The 18,955-nt window shown below is 44.4% G+C and overlaps 1 protein-coding gene across 3 annotated transcripts in view; it reads right to left on the bottom strand.

Annotated features, from left to right (window-relative positions):
- Positions 1 to 1,270: 1,270 nt before the first annotated feature.
- The window catches only part of rfx1a (regulatory factor X, 1a (influences HLA class II expression)), a 51,455-nt gene continuing 33,770 nt past the window's right edge, over positions 1,271 to 18,955 (bottom strand). For all 3 annotated transcript variants that reach the window (XM_060901647.1, XM_060901646.1, XM_060901645.1), the window contains exons 13-18: positions 17,412 to 17,509; positions 16,979 to 17,128; positions 8,497 to 8,705; positions 5,437 to 5,590; positions 5,244 to 5,289; positions 1,271 to 3,450 (exon numbers count right to left, since the gene is read on the bottom strand). In XM_060901647.1, the coding sequence (XP_060757630.1) occupies positions 3,296 to 3,450; positions 5,244 to 5,289; positions 5,437 to 5,590; positions 8,497 to 8,705; positions 16,979 to 17,128; positions 17,412 to 17,509 (812 nt within the window). In that variant the 3' untranslated portion in view covers positions 1,271 to 3,295. The remainder of the gene's footprint in view (positions 3,451 to 5,243; positions 5,290 to 5,436; positions 5,591 to 8,496; positions 8,706 to 16,978; positions 17,129 to 17,411; positions 17,510 to 18,955) is intronic.

Consider the following 18,955-nt stretch of genomic DNA (forward strand, 5'->3'; position numbering starts at 1 on the left):
TGGAGAGCATTTGGATGATCCAGAAGAGGATTGGGAGAATGTCATATGGTCAGATGAAACCAAAATAGAACTTTTTGGTAAAAACTCAACTTGTCGTGTTTGGAGGAGAAAGAATGCTGAGTTGCAGCCAAAGAACACCATACCTACTGTGAAGCATGGGGGTGGAAACATCATGCTTTGGGGCTGTTTTTCTGCAAAGGGACCAGGACGACTGATCCATGTAAAGGAAAGAATGAATGGGGCCATGTATCGTGAGATTTTGAGTGAAAACCTTCCATCAGCAAGGGCATTGAAGATGAAACGTGGCTGGGTCTTTCAGCATGACAATGATCCCAAACACACCACCCAGGCAACGAAGGAGTGGCTTCGTAAGAAGCATTTCAAGGTCCTGGAGTGGCCTAGCCAGTCTCCAGATCTCAACCCCATAGAAAATCTTTGGAGGGAGTTGAAAGTCCGTGTTGCCCAGCGACAGCCCCAAAACATCACTGCTCTAGAGGAGATCTGCATGGAGGAATGGGCCAAAATACCAGCAACAGTGTGTGAAAACCTTGTGAAGACTTACAGAAAACGTTTGACCTCTGTCATTGCCAACAAAGGGTATATAACAAAGTATTGAGATGAATTTTTGTTATTGACCAAATACTTATTTTCCACCATAATTTGCAAATAAATTCATTAAAAATCAGACAATGTGATTTTCTGGATTTTTTTTTTTCTCATTTTGTTTCTCATTGTTGAGATATACCTATGATGAAAATTGCAGGCCTCTCTCATCTTTTTAAGTGGGAGAACTTGCACAATTGGTGACTGACTAAATACTTTTTTGCCCCACTGTATCTGATATTGATGTACGCATGGCTGGTTATTTTCCAGTCTGTGTTTTTAAGTCTCATACAAGGAACTGATGCAGTTTTCTCATTATTGACTTCCTTAAAAGACATAAGAGGAAATCACAAAGGCAGTTGGTGCGTAAGTCGTTTTGTCATCTTGAAAATGTACAGACAGGAACTCACTTTTGAAATCAAGCACATTCAGGGATCAGTCTTTGGTTTTGTTTTTCAAACAGGAAGCAACAAGTGTTCTGAAGTAACACAACCTTGAATAAGCGTGACAAAAGTGTCTGCCAACACTTCAGACTTCAAACACTGGTACACGTTCCAAAAGTCTATGAGAGACTGAACAAAAGGCTGGACACATTCACGGTTTTAGAAATTCTTAATTTATTCATATCTTAAATTAAAAACATTTGAATTTCATTTGATTACTCCAAAGGCACAATCATCCTCATAGTTTAGAAGATTAATAAAACACTGTCACTCTTTTTTTTAAATCTTCTTTTTTCTTCCTTTTTTTAAATAAGAAACTGAAATGACCTTAAAAGGGAAATTCTTGCCGTTTATGAAAATGGCTATTGTACTGAAAGGCTCTTCAGAACTTCTTTTGATATGTCTTTTTGTCTTTGTATCAGAAGATTGTGAGGGAAAGAAAAGTACATGCTGGTTTGTGTTTATCAGGAGAAGTAAACACGAGTGCAGCCAATGTTGTTTCGGTATCTCACAAAATATACTGTCTAATAAATAATGCTGAACATGTAGCTGAAAAAAACAGAGATCTGAGATGATGAATTGTAAGATTCCACAAAGAATGAGGGACAGATTCGAATTATCGTAGAGCAGTTCTCTTCATTACATCACAAGGACAGAATAAAAATTTAAAAAAGAAAAAAAAAAAGAAGTGTTCAACGAGCTGCTGAGAGATAGCAGGACATCTTAGAAAGTGAAAAGGGGGAAAGAGCAATGCTTTTCTAAAACTACACTGCACTTCTCCAATAATAACTGCCTGCTCACTTTGCATCGAACAGATAAAGCTGTCATACGCTTTCTCTGAGTAAAACAGTGTGTAGGCAGTTTTGTTTATTTTAAAAAAAAAAAGGGGCAGGGAGAGGGGATCAGAAACCAGAGTGGGTTGAATACACATACCAATATACCATTAAATGTGCACAAAACAGTGCAAATCACCAGTCTAACACAGAGAAGGGTTCCACTTTGCGACTCTAGTTAGATGACACACGTACTATCAATCCTATCCCAAGTCTGGAATGGTACACCAAAACCAAACAACAAAAATAAGTGCAAAAAGACAAGTGTAAAACAAAACAAGGAAAGAAAATAAGGCAGGTTTCAGAGAAAGGGACAGAATTAAAGAATTAAATTGAATGGGAACTCTGTTTAGGATCGAAACTGAATCTTCACTCGGTATGTAACACATGGTAGTGTACAATAAAGGCAACAAGAATGAAAAAAATTGAGAAAGGATACATGAAAATATCCACCAACAAAACAACCACTATCATTTATTAAGAACCACATACACACATATATATACACACACACACACACACACACACACACTCGCACACAAAACTACCACGTTCATTCAAATGAGCACGGCAGGAAGGCCCCAGTCCACCCACAAACGCACAGACAACACACAGCTGGGCTGCCGCAGGAAATACACAGCACACGCGCACGCACATACATGTTTACAGTCATTCTGCTGGCACCTACTTGCACCCGTTTTTACCCCCACGGGCTGCGGGGATTTGATAAACAGAAGCTCACGTGGCTCAGCGGCTCCAGTCTGTCCACAAACTAATTTCCAGTGTCTCATTGTTCATGTTTCTGTTGCCAGTATGGAGGCGCAAAGAAAAATCATCTCTGCTGGGTTTGCAGATCGTTGGACTGACTGACACACACATTTTCAGATTGAAATGTGTTTGTTTAGTCTTAGTCTGGATTTTAATACAGCTCTCGATCACGCCCGTTTAACGTTAGAATCGTGCCAGTGATTGTGTCTTACTCCAGGAGGAACACTCCAGAGTTTTTCAGTCAGCAGATATCTACACATCTGTAGCCGACGTGTGATTACACAGATAAACATTTTGCCATGTTTGCCGTACTGATAAAAGAATATAACTTAAAACCCACTTATAGCGGAGGTCTAAGGGCAGGTTATGGGGCAGTTGATAAATGTTTATACAACTTCATGACATTTTTCTGCCCTGAGACTTTTAATATAAGCGAGTTGCAGGTAAACAGGGTCTCTGTTCTTTTCTCAGTACAAATAAATGTTGCAAGGACTGTGGGTATCACACATAAGCTACAGATTAAGGTGTATGTGTGTGTGTGTGTGTGTGTGTGTGTACAGAGTTATGTGAAGTGCAGCATGTTTTCACTACGTTTACATAATGAACATTTGTGTGTGTGTGTGTGAGAGAGTGTTGGAATGTGTGTTCTTAGTTCTCTGTGTTGCTGAAGAGCACTCTCTGGTCGGTTCGGGCGAGCTTAGCAGGTGGCTCCAGAGACTCCTCGCCGAGAGCGGCTCCATCAGCGGGCAGAGCCAATTCCTGACACTCATCATCACTCTCCTCTTCCTCCTCATCCTCCTCTTCTGACAAACACACACAAAGGAATGGTTACAGTGATGTAACAGAGAAGGAGCTGGTGTGTGTGTGTGTGTGTGTGTGTGTGTGTGTGTGTGTGTGTGTGTGTGTGTGAGATAGAGGGAGAGAATGGTTAGAGTTTCAGTTTTACTCCAACCTGACAAGATTGAATTCGATAAGAGAAAGCATTCAGAAAAAAATGTCCCTTCTTACAGTTTACCCAAGTTCATTAACGACATGACATGAGTGAATCAGTTCCCCAACAAGACATCAGAGAAACTTGTCAGTGTTTGAGTAGAAGGTCAAATCTGTCTCCTGCGCACTACATCCAATCATTCGACAGAAAATTATTCATAGGGAGAAATATTTGATGACATGTGACTCGTTTTACTCTTACTTCTGTGTTGTCTCAGAAAAGGGGTTTAGATGGAAAAAACACATTAAGGGAGAAATCCAAAAATAAATAAATAAATAAAACAAACATTCTTGTTCAGAATAGTGATCTGCACTGAACAATAGTTCAGTTGTATTCAGTTCAATTACAAAAATAAAAGTTAAAAAAAAAGAATCTCTTTGACTCCTTTGAAGAATACTACATTTTATTCTATCCACATTCACTGGATATGAGAAATCGCGTGCTCTGATTGGCTACTCTATTACTAGGATATCAGCTCAGTAGAGAAAAACAAAATGGCGGAGCGTGTTATTGAACCAACCGAGGATGAAATAAAAACTCTACTCGAAAACAAAACCCCCAAAATATACAAACAAGACTGCTCTGAGAGCACAATATCCCCCGCTACAATATATTGCAAACGAAATTGCAATATGCGCATTACTGTCCTGTAACAAAGCCTTTTGCCAAGTTTGGTGAAATTCCTCCAAAAATTGTAAGAGGATTTGATTTCAGAAGGTGAGAACTCTTTCCGGGATGGACGGACGGACTTCGCCATGACATAATCCCCCTTTGGGCCTTTCAGCCAGAGGGGGACAAAAAGCAACAAAATATGTAATAAAAGTATTTGATGGCAAGAACGTATGGTTTTTTTAATTTTTCAAGAATTATTATTAAACCATTTTTCATAAATTGCTACTGTCATTGCATCAATTTGTTTACGTTCTTCACCTTTAAGCATTAAAATTTGTTGAAATTTTTTTTAGACTGGTTCAAAAGCTCAAAGAAGTTTGAAAATTACAATCACTGAAATGTCCAAGGAAGAATTAAATAAATGTTTAAAGCTATTCTATACCTCGGGACGACACTTTCAAAAAAAAAAAAACACTAGTCAATTCGTTTGTATAGTTTGTATTTATCAAATTTGCAAAAAATAAAAATGCTCCGTTTCTCAAAATCCAATGAACGTGGAGAGAATCAAACAGTTATTCCACTCAATCTCGTCGTACATGGCTTATAACCGACTCAGTGCTACGTGCCTCGTCGACAATCAGCTCACGTACGACTCGATTTTGTGGAATAATTGTTCATGATTTGATTGTATATATTTATTTAGTTAGTTATTATTTAGCTTTTTGTTTTATTTACTCTCAATTTTCAAACATTTTAATTAATTACTTGTGTTAATTGTATGTTTATATCGGTCACCATATTTAGCTATTTGATTATTTTTCTCAAAAAAGTTTTTTTTTTTTTATCACTTTCATACTCAGAATCCCTTTAAACAAACAAGCAAGGTTTACAAGCATCAAATCAGAACAGTGAATTTTTCTTTCATTAACTGGCAGTAAACAAACTTTTTGCCTTTGCTGCAGGTGAGCATTACAAACTACCCCAGGAGATTACCTTTATCAGGATCCAGTGTGTTAAGACTGCGGCCAAGGCTGGCAAACTAAGAGTGAGAAGAACAACAAAAAAAAAAGAGGATCATTCTCAAAACCAAACTCTGATAACCTTTTGGCATTTTTCCTTTACAGTAAACAAGATCACACTTTCTCATATTGTGCATGATGACACATTTGTGTGTGTGCATGTGCACCTCTCCCATGACAGCGATAGGGGTCTCCCCTTTGGCCTGGGCCACTCTATGCTCTATTAGATAATACATGTACTCATCATACAGCAGGCGGATGAGATGAAAGGAGCCAAAACTGGCTGCGCTGCGCAGTGTCAGATCTCTGATTACCATAGAGCTGCAGAGAGAGAGAGAGAGAGAGAGAGAGAGAGAGGTTTTATCAGGATATTCAACAACTACAATATTATTATAGTAATCAAAAGTATTGCAAAAGTATTCATCCCCTTTGGTGTTTGTCCTGTTTTGTCGCATTACAAGATGGAATTAAAATGGATTTTTGGAGGGTTAGCACCATTTGATTTACACAGCATGCCTACCACTTTGAAAGTGAACATTGTTTTTTATCGTGACACAAACAATAATTAAGATGAAAAAACAGAAATCTGGAGTGTGCATAAGTATTCACCCCCCAAAGTCAATACTTTGTAGAGCCACCTTTTGCTGCAATTACAGCTGCAAGTCTCTTGGGGTATGTCTCCCTTAGCTTAGCACATCTAGCCACTGGGATTTTTGCCCATTCCTCAAGGCAAAACTGCTCCAACTCCTTCAAGTTAGATGGGTGTCCAGCAATCTATAAATTATGCCACAGATTCTCAATTGGATTGAGGTCTGGGCTTTGATTAGGCCATTCCAAGACATTTAAATGTTTCCCTTTAAACCACTTCAGTGTAACTTTAGCAGTATGTTTAGGGTCATTGTCCTGATGAAACATGAACCTTCGTCCCAGTCTCAAACCTCTGGCTGACTCAAACAGGTTTTCCTCCAGAATCACCCTATATTTAATGCCATCTATCTTTCCTTCAATCCTGACCAGCTTTCCTGTCCCTGCAGATGAAAAACATCCCCACAGCATGATACTGACACCACTATACTTCATTGTAGGGATGATGTTCTCAGGGTGTTGGGTTTGCGCCACACATGGCATTTCCCATGATGGCCAAAAAGTTCAATTTTTGTCTCATTTGACCAGAGAATGCTCTTCCATGTGTTTGGGGAGTCTGCCACATGCTGCCAGGCAAACTCCAAATGTGTTTTCTTCAGCAGTGGCTTTTTTCTGGCCACTCTTCCATCAAGCCCTGCTCTGTGGAGTGTACAGCTTAAAGTGGTCCTATGGACAGATACTCCCATCTCCACTGTGAATCTTTGCTACATCTCTGATTAATGCCCTCTTTACCCGGTCTGTGAGTTTTGGTGGACGGCCTTCTCTTGTCAGGTTTGTAGTGGTGCCATATTCTTTCCATTCAGCTATAATGGATTTAATGGTGCTCCCTGGGATATTCAAAGTTTGGGATATTTTTTATAACCCAACCCTGATCTGTACTTCTCCACAACTTTGTCTCTGACCTGTTTGGAGGCTCCTTGGTTTTCATGTTGCTGTAGTGTTGCAGAGTCAGGGTCCTTCCAGAACAGGTTGATTTATACAGACATCATGTGACAGATCATGTGACACTCTGATTGCACACAGGTGGATCTAAATCAACTAATTATGTGACTTATGAAGTGAATTGGTTGGACCAGCTCTTATTTAGGTGTTTCATACGAAAGGGGGTGAATACCTATGCACACTCCAGATTTCTGTTTTTTCATCTTAATTATTGTTTGTGTCACAATAAAAAACAATGTGCACCTTTAAAGTTGTAGGCATGTTGTGTAAATCAAATGGTGCTAACCCTCCAAAAATTCATTTTAATTCCATCTTGTAATGCGACAAAACAGGACAAACACCAAGGGGGCTGAATACTTTTGCAAGGCACTGTAGTTCTGTAATAATAATGTTGTACTTTTTAACCCCTTAAGCTGCCAGGAGCCAAAAAACAGCCATCATCCATTCTCTAATCTCATAACTACGTCCAGACAGGTGACCAATTAAAGGATAAATGATATCAGGGACAATTTGCTTGGGTCCACTTGACCCGTTAGAGTCATGGTTCTCAAAAAATGAGGTCCTAATGGTCCAGAACATATATCCAGGCGCTTCCTAACTGTATTGGTGGTTTTTTAATCATATGTCAGTGATTGAGATTACTACTAATGATCAAGATCATTATGGTTATTATTTTGTTATCATTAGTTCTAAGACTAACTGATTCATCAATTAAACTGAAAGGGAACCTAAAAATTAAACACAAGTATAAATATTGTGAACTTGAATTGGATTTTTATTAAACACCAATAAGATCTGTTAATACATCTAGATCTCTGGAAAGTTTAGGAATTAAAAAAAAGAAATGAAAAAAGCTAATAAGAAAGCTAATAAAAAGTTAACATGAAGATATCTAGTTGCTCTATTCTTAAAAATCTTAAATTGAAATCTGTGCTGTGATCATAACAGGCTCCTTGAAATTATTTTACTCTGGAAGGGGTCCAGGATGCCCCAGTACACATCCACAATCATCATCATCAAAACGCCAAGTGAGGAAATATCAAAGAGCAGTGTAGGTGTTCTGGCAGAAAATTATGTTGACCTAGCAGCTTATGAAAACACTGTATGTGAGAATTTAATCACAGATGCAACCATCATGAAAGCACAAAATACCAAATACAGTCATTATGGAAATTATGCAAAAAACATAGAATGACTTTACTTTGAACATTTAGGTCAGTTTATCTTGAATGTCATGATAAAATGTCAAATGTGTGTCAATTTGTGCTCCAGTTTCCCCCACAGTTTAAAGACATGCGATTAGGTTAAAATGGGACGGCCTTGGGTGAGGCACCCAACTCCCAACTGCTCCCCGGGCGCTGTTAGCATGGCTGCCCACTGCTCTGGGTATGTGTCTGTGCTCATTGCTCACATGTGTGCATGTGTGTGTTCACTGCTTCAGATGGGTTAAATGCAGAGAGGAAATTTCACAAGTGTGTGATGAATAAAGTTGTGCTTTCTTTCTTTCTTTCTTTCTTTCTTTCTTTCTTTCTTTCTTTCTTTCTTTCTTTCAATGTAAAACGGAAGCTTGACATTGGGACACGCTTAGCAGAGACACACTACTCCTTCCTTTGCAGTGTGGAAGCTGAAGGATGGCTCACCTGTAGAAGCTCCATCTGAGCAGAAAGAGTTTAGCAGCTTTGGGGAAGGCTGGACTGGCTTGGTAGGGCTTTAAGACTTGTGAGACCACGCCATCCAGCCAGGCAGCCCACTGCTCGAGTGAGTTCTGCTGTTGCAAGGTGAGCTTAAAGTCCTGCTCTAACCGCTGCACCACACGGTCCTCACACCTACACACCCAAGAGGCCTGCTCCTGCACAAAGAAAGAGACCAACTGAACATGCGAGATTCAGCTGAACTGTTTGTGTAATGTTTGGACGTGACGTGTGGTGAACGAGCCTCTCAGGAAAAATTCAAAGGGCCACATGCAGGACAGCTTTAGTCTATAAAAAGCCCCATGGTTTTATCACTATCATAAAGGTAAATGAGTCACTTGTCATGCTGTTTTCACAATTTACCACACATGACAACATGACATCAAACTATAGCTGTATGAACAGTCCTTCTCAGCTCTGGAATACAAGAGATCATCATGTCTAGATAACACACACAGGACACAGAAGTCACAATACCCCTTTTCGACCAACAGGGAATGGGTTCTGTTCTTGTTCTGCTGAGCAAGCCCAGACATTTGGGGGGGATTTTTTAGGGCAGCATGGTGGTGTACCTCACAGCAAGAAGGTTCTGGGTTTGTGGCCAGTGAGGGCCTTTCTGTGTGGAGTTTGCATGTTCTCCCTGTGTCAGTGTGGGTTTCCTCCGGGTGCTCCGGTTTCCCTCATGGTTCAAAGACATGCAGTTAGGCTAACGTGGGGTGGCCTTGGGCTGAAGTGCCCTTGAGCAAGGTACTTAACCCCTGACTGGGTGCTGTAGTATGGCTGCTCTGGGCGTGTGTTCACTGCTTCAAATGCAGAGGATGAATCTCACTGTGCATGTGACAAATAAAGGTTTCTTCTTGTTCATATAATGTGTAATTGCATAGCGGTCTTAACCAACCCAGGCTGTGTACTGTCTAGTCTTGGGGTTAGCTGCTTGAGTTTTATTTTCCTCTATTTAGTTGTACTTTGTCAACTCATTTGTATGGTTGAACTTTCTTGTCTAGAAGTTCAGCACTTATTGTACCTGACTTTTGCACTTGCTGTACATCACTCTGGATAAGAGCATCTGCTAAATACTGGTAATGTAATTGTGGCAGGGGGGGCGTGGTCTAGCATCGGTCTGTGACAGGAGGGCGGAGTCGGGGAAGTTAAGTGGCAGAATCACTACACCTGTTGTTAATTAATGTGTTTGTGTGTCTTCCCAGTGACCGCGCCCTATTTAAGGAGAGAGAGCGAGAGCAGAGGGGGCTCTCTCTCCACAACCAGACGGCTGATGTGTGTGCGTGTGTCTGAGTGTGTGGGAACATATATTTAACGCTGAAAAGCTGAATAAAAGAGAGTTTGTGAAATCAGTTCTGTCCTGCCGTCCTTCTGTGCTCCACCCACCTACATGGACTGCTACAGTGGTGCCGAAACCCGGGACCCGAGCACAGAAGACAACAGCCCCATGGAGTCCTCCACGTTCGCCGACCTGATCCACGCCCTCGCCACGGCCCAACAGAGCCAGCACCAGGTGCTGCTCGCCCTCCGAAAGGAGCAAGAACAACGGTTCGAGGCCCTGGTGCTGGCGCAACAGGAAGACCGTCGGGCGTTCCGGCACCTCCTCGCGTCAGCAGGGTCCACCATCTCCACCGCTGCGGGCCCTTCCCCCCCTCACCCTCACGAAGATGGGCCCGCAAGACAACCCCGAGGCATTCTTCACGCTCTTTGAGCAGGTAGCAGAGATCTCGGGGTGGCCGGTGGAACAGCGCGCGGCACGCCTCCTCCCCCTGCTAACGGGAGAGGCGCAGCTGGCCGCGCTACAGCTCCCCGCCGACCGCCGGCTGGCCTACGCGGACCTTCGCCGGGCCGTCCTCTAGCGGGTGGGATGCACCCCGGAGCAACAACATCAGCGTTTCCGCGCTCTGCGCTTGGACGAAGTCGGCCGGCCGTTTGCGTTTGGCCAGCAACTCCGGGACGCCTGCTGGCAGTGGTTGAGGGCCGACAGTTGCGACGCCGAGGGACTCATCGACCAGGTGGTACTGGAACAGTTCATCGCGTGTTTACCAGCAGGAACCGCAGAGTGGGTCCAGTGCCACCGCCCGGCGTCGCTGGATCAGGCAATCGAGCTGGCGGAGGATCATCTGGCGGCTGTTCCGGCGGCAGGACAGCAGATGGCATCTTCTCTTCTCTCCTCTTCTCTCTCTCTCCCCCTCCTCCTGTGTCCTATCCTCTCCCCGTTCCCCCACCGCGGAGGCGGGGGCCGGCACCACCCCAGCTGGCCCGCCGCACCCGCAGTGCCCTCCCGTTTCTCCCTTCTGTGTCTGTCTCTCCCCCACCTCAGGTGAGTGAGCCCCAGATCACCGGTGCAGAGGGAAAGTCCGGGCCGGTTTGCTGGCGCTGCAGGGAGCCGGGCCACCTTCAACAGCAGTGCACGGCAATGGAGGTGGGCGCGGTGGTTCGGATCCCCGACGCGCCAGAGGCCGCCCTCGATCGGGCCGGAGCGTATCGCATACCGGTGAGTATCCAAGGGGCTACATATCAGGCGTTGGTGGATTCTGGTTGTAATCAGACCTCAATTCGCCAAAGCCTGGTTCAAGACGAGGCATTGGGGGGAGCACAAGGGGTGAAGGTGTTGTGTGTGCACGGGGATGTTCACCGCTACCCTTTGGTGTCAGTCCACATTATTTTCAGAGGGGAGAAATTTATAGTGAAGGCGGCGGTTAATCCTCGCCTTACCCACTCTTTAATTTTGGGGACTGATTGGCCGGGATTTCGGGGTTTAATGACACGCCTAGTAAAGAGTGGGTCCTGCCATTTGACAGGGGGAGGTCCCGGTGTCGCTTTGGTGGGAGCAGCTGTCACAGAGCCGTCTACGTCATCTCCGCGTCAGAGTGAGGAGCCGCCGGCTCCTCCTCTCTCTATTGGGGAATCCCTCACGGATTTCCCATTAGAGCAGTTGCGAGACGAGAGACTGCGGCATGCGTTTGACCAAGTGAGAGTAATCGATGTTCAAACGCTCCAGCCGAACGCCACCCCGTCCTTCCCCTACTTCGCGATTATGAAGGATAGATTATACCGAGTGACGCAGGACACTCAAACTAAAGAGCGAGTCACGCAGCTTTTAATTCTGAAGAGCCGCCGGGAATTGGTATTCCAGGCGGCTCACTTTAATCCCATGGCTGGACACTTAGGGCAGGATAAAACACTAGCCCGAATAATGGCCCGATTCTATTGGCCGGGGATTCGCGGCGATGTCCGTAGGTGGTGTACGGCGTGCCGCGAATGCCAGTTAGTAAATCCAGCGGCCATTCCAAAAGCGCCTTTGCGCCCTCTACCGTTAATCGAGACCCCGTTCGAAAGAATTGGGATGGATCTCGTCGGGCCATTAGATCGGTCAGCACGGGGGTACCGCTTTATATTAGTTCTGGTGGACTATGCAACGCGATACCCGGAAGCCGTGCCTCTTCGCAATATCTCAGCACGCAGTATTGCTGAGGCGCTCTTCCGCGTCATCTCCCGAGTTGGAATCCCGAAAGAGATTCTGACTGATCAAGGCACCTCGTTTATGTCACGAACACTGAAGGAACTGTATGGGTTATTAGGTATTAAGCCGATCCGCACCAGCGTGTATCACCCACAAACGGACGGTTTAGTGGAACGGTTTAATCGCACCCTTAAAAACATAATTAAAAAATTTGTAAGTGAGGACGCGCGTAACTGGGATAAATGGCTTGAACCCTTGCTCTTTGCAGTGCGAGAGGTCCCCCAAGCCTCCACGGGGTTCTCCCCGTTTGAATTATTATATGGGCGTAAGCCGCGCAGCATTTTAGACGTGCTGCGAGAAAATTGGGAGGAGGGACCTTCACCAAGCAAAAACGAAATTCAATACATTATTGACCTGCGCGCAAAACTCCACACACTCACACACCTAACCCAGGAGAATTTGGGGCAGGCCCAAGAACGGCAAACCCGCCTGTACGACAAGGGTACGCACCTTAGAGAGTTTGCACCGGGAGAGAAAGTACTCGTACTGTTGCCCACATCGAGCTCTAAATTAGTCGCCAAGTGGCAAGGACCCTTTGAGGTCACACGGCGAGTCGGGGACGTCGACTATGAGGTGAAGCGAACGGACAGGGGTGGGGCGCTACAGATTTACCACCTCAACCTACTCAAACTCTGGAACGAGGAGGTCCCCGTGGCGTTGGTGTCGGTGGTTCCGGAGAAGGCGGAGCTGGGGCCAGAGGTTCAAAAAGGAACATTAGCATCACGTCCCTCTCCGGTCCCCTGTGGAGACCACCTCTCCCCAACCCAACTCGCGGAGGTTGCCCAGTTGCAGACCGAGTTTTCGGACGTGTTCTCACCCCTGCCCAGCCGCACTAACCTCATAGAGCACCACATTGAGACGCCCCCGGGGGTGGTAGTGCATAGCCGCCCTTACAGGTTACCCGAACACAAGAAAAAGGTGGTTCGGGAAGAACTCGAGGCCATGCTCGAAATGGGCATCATCGAGGAATCCCACAGTGACTGGAGCAGCCCGGTGGTCTTGGTACCCAAGGCCGACGGGTCGGTCCGGTTCTGTGTGGACTATAGAAAAGTCAACGCGGTGTCTAAATTCGATGCATACCCAATGCCTCGTATTGATGAGTTGCTCGATTGGCTAGGCACGGCTCGTTTTTACTCGACACTGGATTTAACAAAGGGTTATTGGCAGATCCCCTTGACTCCATTATCCCGTGAAAAAACGGCCTTTTCCACACCGTTCGGCTTACACCAATTCATCACACTTCCTTTTGGGCTGTTTGGGGTGCCCGCTACGTTTCAGCGGCTGATGGACAGGGTCCTTCGCCCCCACGCCACCTATGCGGCCGCGTACTTAGACGATATCATTATTTATAGTAATGACTGGCCGCGGCACCTACAACACCTGAGGGCCATCCTTAGGTCGCTGAGGCGGGCGGGTCTTACGGCCAACCCGAAGAAGTGTGCGATTGGGCGGGTGGAAGTACGGTATCTGGGCTTCCACTTGGGCAACGGGCAGGTGCGTCCCCAAATTAACAAGACTGCAGCGATTGCGGCCTGCCCGAGGCCCAAGACCAAAAAGGGGGTGAGACAGTTCCTGGGGCTGGCTGGCTATTATCGTAGGTTTATACCTAATTATTCGGACGTCACCAGCCCACTGACTGATCTGACTAAAAAGGGGGCGCCAGATCCGGTCCAGTGGACGGAGCAATGCCAGCGGGTTTTTTCTAAGGTTAAGGCTGCACTGTGTGGGGGGCCACTTTTACACTCCCCTGACTTTTCTCTCCCCTTTATGTTGCAGATGGATGCGTCAGACAGAGGGCTGGGGGCCGTTTTGTCCCAGCAGGTGGAGGGGGAGGATCGCCCCGTCTTGTACATTAGTCGCAAGCTGTCGGTGCGTGAGTGCCTGGCGATCAAGTAGGCGGTCCTCGCCCTCTGGTACTACCTGCTGGGACGTCCTTTCACCCTCTGTTCGGACCACGCGCCCCTCCAGTGGCTCCACCGCATGAAGGATGCCAATGCGTGGATCACCCGTTGGTATCTGGCACTCCAACCCTTTAACTTCAAGGTGATCCACAGGCCGGGGGCGCAGATGGTCGTGGCGGACGTCCTCTCCCGTCAAGGGGGGGGAGTCGGCTGCGGGCCGGACGGCTGCCCGGCCTGAGTCGGGCGGTGGGGGTATGTGGCAGCGGGGGCATGGTCTAGCATCGGTCTGTGACAGGAGGGTGGAGTCGGGGAAGTTAAGTGGCAGAATCACTACACCTGTTGTTAATTAATGTGTATGTGTGTCTTCCCAGTGACTGCGCCCTATTTAAGGAGAGAGAGCGAGAGCAGAGGGGGCTCTCTCTCCACAACCAGACGGCTGATGTGTGTGCGTGTGTCTGAGTGTGTGGGAACATATATTTAACGCTGAAAAGCTGAATAAAAGAGAGTTTGTGAAATCAGTTCTGTCCTGCCGTCCTTCTGTGCTCCACCCACCTACATGGACTGCTACAGTAATGTAACGTTATGTTTGCACACCGAATTTTGAACTGTTCTGGGCATTTTATCCAAAAATAAATTGGTTTCGAACCTGAAAAGTTGGTTCCCAGCTGGAACCAAAATATAGCGGGGGGAGTTTCCAGCACGAACCGTGATGACATCGGTGGGTTTGTCATTAGTTTGAAGAGGAAGCAGAGCGCAGCAATAGAGAACGCAACGTAAAGGATAGATCTTTAGAAAAAATGGACAGAAAACAAATATCTGCAATAGCAAAAGAAAAGCTCACAGGTAATCAATGTGCTCTGCCATCTTGCTACTACTGTTGGGTATCATGTAATGTCCTCCATTCATGATGCATCCTTGATTACAACGGTTCCACTCAAAACTGGTGAAAACGTGGGCTGGTTCTCTAGTTGGAACCAAGGTTCAAAGAATCCTGAATGGAACTGGTTCAAGAACCCATTCCCTGTTGGTTGAAAAAGGGTAAAGTTGTTATCTATGTTACAGGTGATTTTTGAAATCAGGTGAATCTGGATTCACCTAGGATTCAATTAGGGTTAGGGTTGGGTAATCTAGTGGAATGTTTAATTTCTTTGCACAACTGAATCCTCCATGGTGTAATGGTAAAGTGGTGGAATTCAAAGCAGAAGGTCCTGAGTTTGACTCCCAGCAAGGACAGTAAAATGTGGGGGTGGGAAGCAAATAAAATTAGACAGGTATATAAGTGTAATTCTGGGTAGAGAGGTATAAGGGGGTGGGGAAAGGTGAGTAGAAGGTGCTTGTTAAACTGTTCTTGTTACCTCACCTGTGATGAGGTGGTGTGTCTGTCTGTTAGCAATCTAGTGTCTAGACAGTTGCATTGATTGACTTCAAAATTTTCAGGGTAGGTGGGCAATGATCTATAGATTACCTGATTAAATTTTGGGGGTAATTGGGTCAAAATGAAGGTCAAGGTCACTGGAAGGGTCAACCTTTCAGCCAAAATAACATTTTCCATTATAACTCAAAAGTGGTTGCTGATAGACAAATGTTTACTATTATGAGCATATAGGAACTCCCATATGGCCTTTCATTTGGCACCATGATCTTTGACCTTGAGTGACCTTGAAAGGTCAAACTCAAGGTCATAGATTTCCAGAGGGCTGTAACTTGAAAACGATTGATGGTAGACAGACGTTTACCATTATCAACATATAGGAAGTGCCATGTGGGCTTTCATTTGGCACCATGACCTTTGACCTTGAATGACTTTGAAATGTCAAACTCAAGGACATGGATTTTCATAGGACTATAACCTGACAGCTGATGATTGAGAAATATTACCATTATCAACATATAGGTATAAAATAAGTGCTGCAGGGTGAGGTTTGTTTTGCCTGGCAACACTTGTTCTTTTATGAACCCCGTAAAGAATCCAAGCCCCCTTTTTTTAATGAGCCCCCCTCCAATAATCCCTTTTAAGACTGTCAGCCTAATTCACCTAGGTAAATCCAGATTCACCTGGTTTCAAAAATCACCTGTAACATCTATAAATTACACAATGATTGATTAGGAGCACTCTCATGACATACAACCCACGCCAGACTTTCTATGTTCGGTTTTCTCGCTATTTAAAAAGGTCCATAAACTCCCAGAATTCCCAGCAGCAGATCCAGATTTACATTCTTCACTCACCCCATCACTACACCCCATTCCTATTACTTGTAGTGTAGTTAATGAAGAATATTCATTAGCTACTGTCTAAAAACAACTCATTTTAAAACATTATAATACTTTATACCACAGAGCTACTGACTGCTCGATTCTGATTGCATATATTAGAATGTACTCATTCTAATATATTATCATTTCTATGTTGACATCTTGCTCAGGGACTTGTATGGTGGATGAACAGATTAAAAACACGTAATTGATGATATGGTGAAGTTTTCTGTGAGGAGACATTTATGTAACCTTTTAAAAGGAGTCTCCAGTGTCAACACTTTGTAACAGTCAGGTAAAGTTTTCAGACATTGCGATGTTAGAGGAATAAAACACTGAGGATTGTTCTGTTATCGGAAAATGATCAACTTCAGGGCGCAAACAGCATTAACAGCATGACGCCATCCATTTGATTATCTTCCTATAACAGCGTGCATTGAGTGTTTTATTCCTCTTTTATCACATCCATTCCCCATCATGTTTTATTCCTCACTTATCAACAAAATATGCAAACTTTTTTCGAAAGTATTTTCTGCATTTCCACATTTTCCGGGTGACTCAGAGTTTCCGGTAATATTCAGTATATACACATACAGGAAATGAAAAATATGCTGCATTTCACACATTTTTCAGCACCACACCAAGTTTCAACCAGCCCACGGAACCCACTGTCGCTTGTGCATCCACAGCTCACTGTGCACTCTATAGTCTCTCCTTCAGAAGGGCATGTGAGACCCCACACACAGACCTGCACATTCGCAAAGTCGACTCGATTGAGGTCGCTGAGCATCTGGTTGATCTGCGCAGTGTTCTGCAGCACAGCACGGGCAGCCTGGGCCAGGTGGTTCAGAGAGGTGTACCTGCGCAGCGTCTGCGCAAACGCATTCGCACATGTCACCTACAAACACCGAGGAGAAATTATCAACACGGAGAAAAATAATCAAGCCATTTTTCTGCTGGAGCTCAAAGAAGAGGAAAAGCAGCTCTTGTCAAGAATACTTTCCCTTTAGTCAGCTGCTTTGGGTTCTCATCAGTTTAGCCCCATTTTGGGTTCTCATCAGTTTAGCCTCATTTAAGGTGCACATCGTATACCCATATACAACATGAAGCCCCTTCAAAAGTCAGTTATCGATTGGTACAGGATTAATTCTGTTTGCAAATACGGTATACTGTTGTCTCACTTTGATGCGGACCATCTCCTCAGGGATGTTCATCATGGCATTAGTCAGCCAGCTCTCCAGACTTTTGGCAAAGTTTCGGATGGCTTGAGTTAAGGCACCTGGACAGAGAAGATGCGGTATGTTGAAACCGTTATTCATGAGAAGCAGACTGAGTTAACAGTTTTGCTCAGTTTACTCTCACAGAGCCTTTAAGTCTCTTTATGTGTTGTACAATGTAGGTTGATAAAAAGCGCTTTTTTCTTTTCATCTAATCTGTAGGGTATGTGCAAAAACCACAACCAATGACCCAATTTCCTGATTGCAAGAAAACCAGCTCACGTGAAAGTTACACAATAGAAGTCTAAAAGCAGATGTTGGGACCATCAGTGCACATTTACCAGCCGGTGGTTGGGACACTTTACATTGAATGTGTATTATGTAAACACTTTCCTGAATACTTCAGTCTACACTGTTTGTAATTTAAACTCTAAATCTAAATGTCGTCCTTTCAGATATGGGATTACTTCTTCAGAGAGAAGAATTTGTGGCTATGAGTTGCAGTGAAGCCAAAATGATCACGGATGTGTCTCAGGTTCCGGCTGATTGCACATGGAAACTACATAGTCTCAGAGAAAGCTTGTTAATTTTTACCGCATTGCTCTAATGTTTGAAAGTCGGATAAAACTACAACCCCAGTTCCATAAATCTGGGATGCTGTGCAAAACAAATAAAAAAACAAAATGTGAAGATTTGGAAATCATAGAAACCCTATATTTCATTCAAAATAGTACAGTACAAAGACAACATATCAAATGTTGAAACTGAGAAATCTTATTGTTTTTCTGAAAAATATATGCTCATTTTGAATTTGATGTCAGCAACACGCTTCAAAAAGGTTGGGACAGGGCAACAAAAGACTGAAAAAGTTGTGTAATGCTAAAAACAAACAGGTCAGTAAGATGATTGGGTATAAAAAAGAGCATCCCAGAGTGATTGAGTCTCTCAGAAGTAAAGATGAGGTGGGGTTCACAGCTCTGTGAAAGACTGCGTGGGCAAACAGTGAAACAATTTAAGAATAACATTCCTCAATGTAGAACTGCAAAAAATTTGGAGATCACATCATCTGTGGTACACAACATCATTAAAAGATTCAGAGAATCTGGAGAAATCTCTGTATGCAAGAGACAAGGCTGAAAACTGACACTGGATGCCTGTGATCTTCAGGCCCTCAGGAGATACTGCATTAAAAGCAGACACGTGTCTGTAGTGGAAATCACTGTATGGGTTCAGGAACACTTTAGAAAACCATCGTCTGTGAAAACAGTTCATTACTGCATCCACAAACGCAAGTTAAAACCAGATATAAACAATACCCAGAAACAACGCCACCTTCACTGGGCCCGAGCTCTTTTACAATGGACTGAGGTGATGTGGAAAATTGTCCTGAGGTCTGGCGAATCAAAAGTAGAAATTCTTTTTAGAAATCATGGACACCACGTCCTCCAGGCTAAAGAGGAGAGGGACCATCCGGCTTGTAATCAGTGCACAGTTCAAAAGCCAGCATC

This window comes from Neoarius graeffei, chromosome 20 (genome assembly GCF_027579695.1).
Source record: "Neoarius graeffei isolate fNeoGra1 chromosome 20, fNeoGra1.pri, whole genome shotgun sequence".
In the NCBI taxonomy this organism is placed as follows: Eukaryota; Metazoa; Chordata; class Actinopteri; order Siluriformes; family Ariidae; genus Neoarius; species Neoarius graeffei.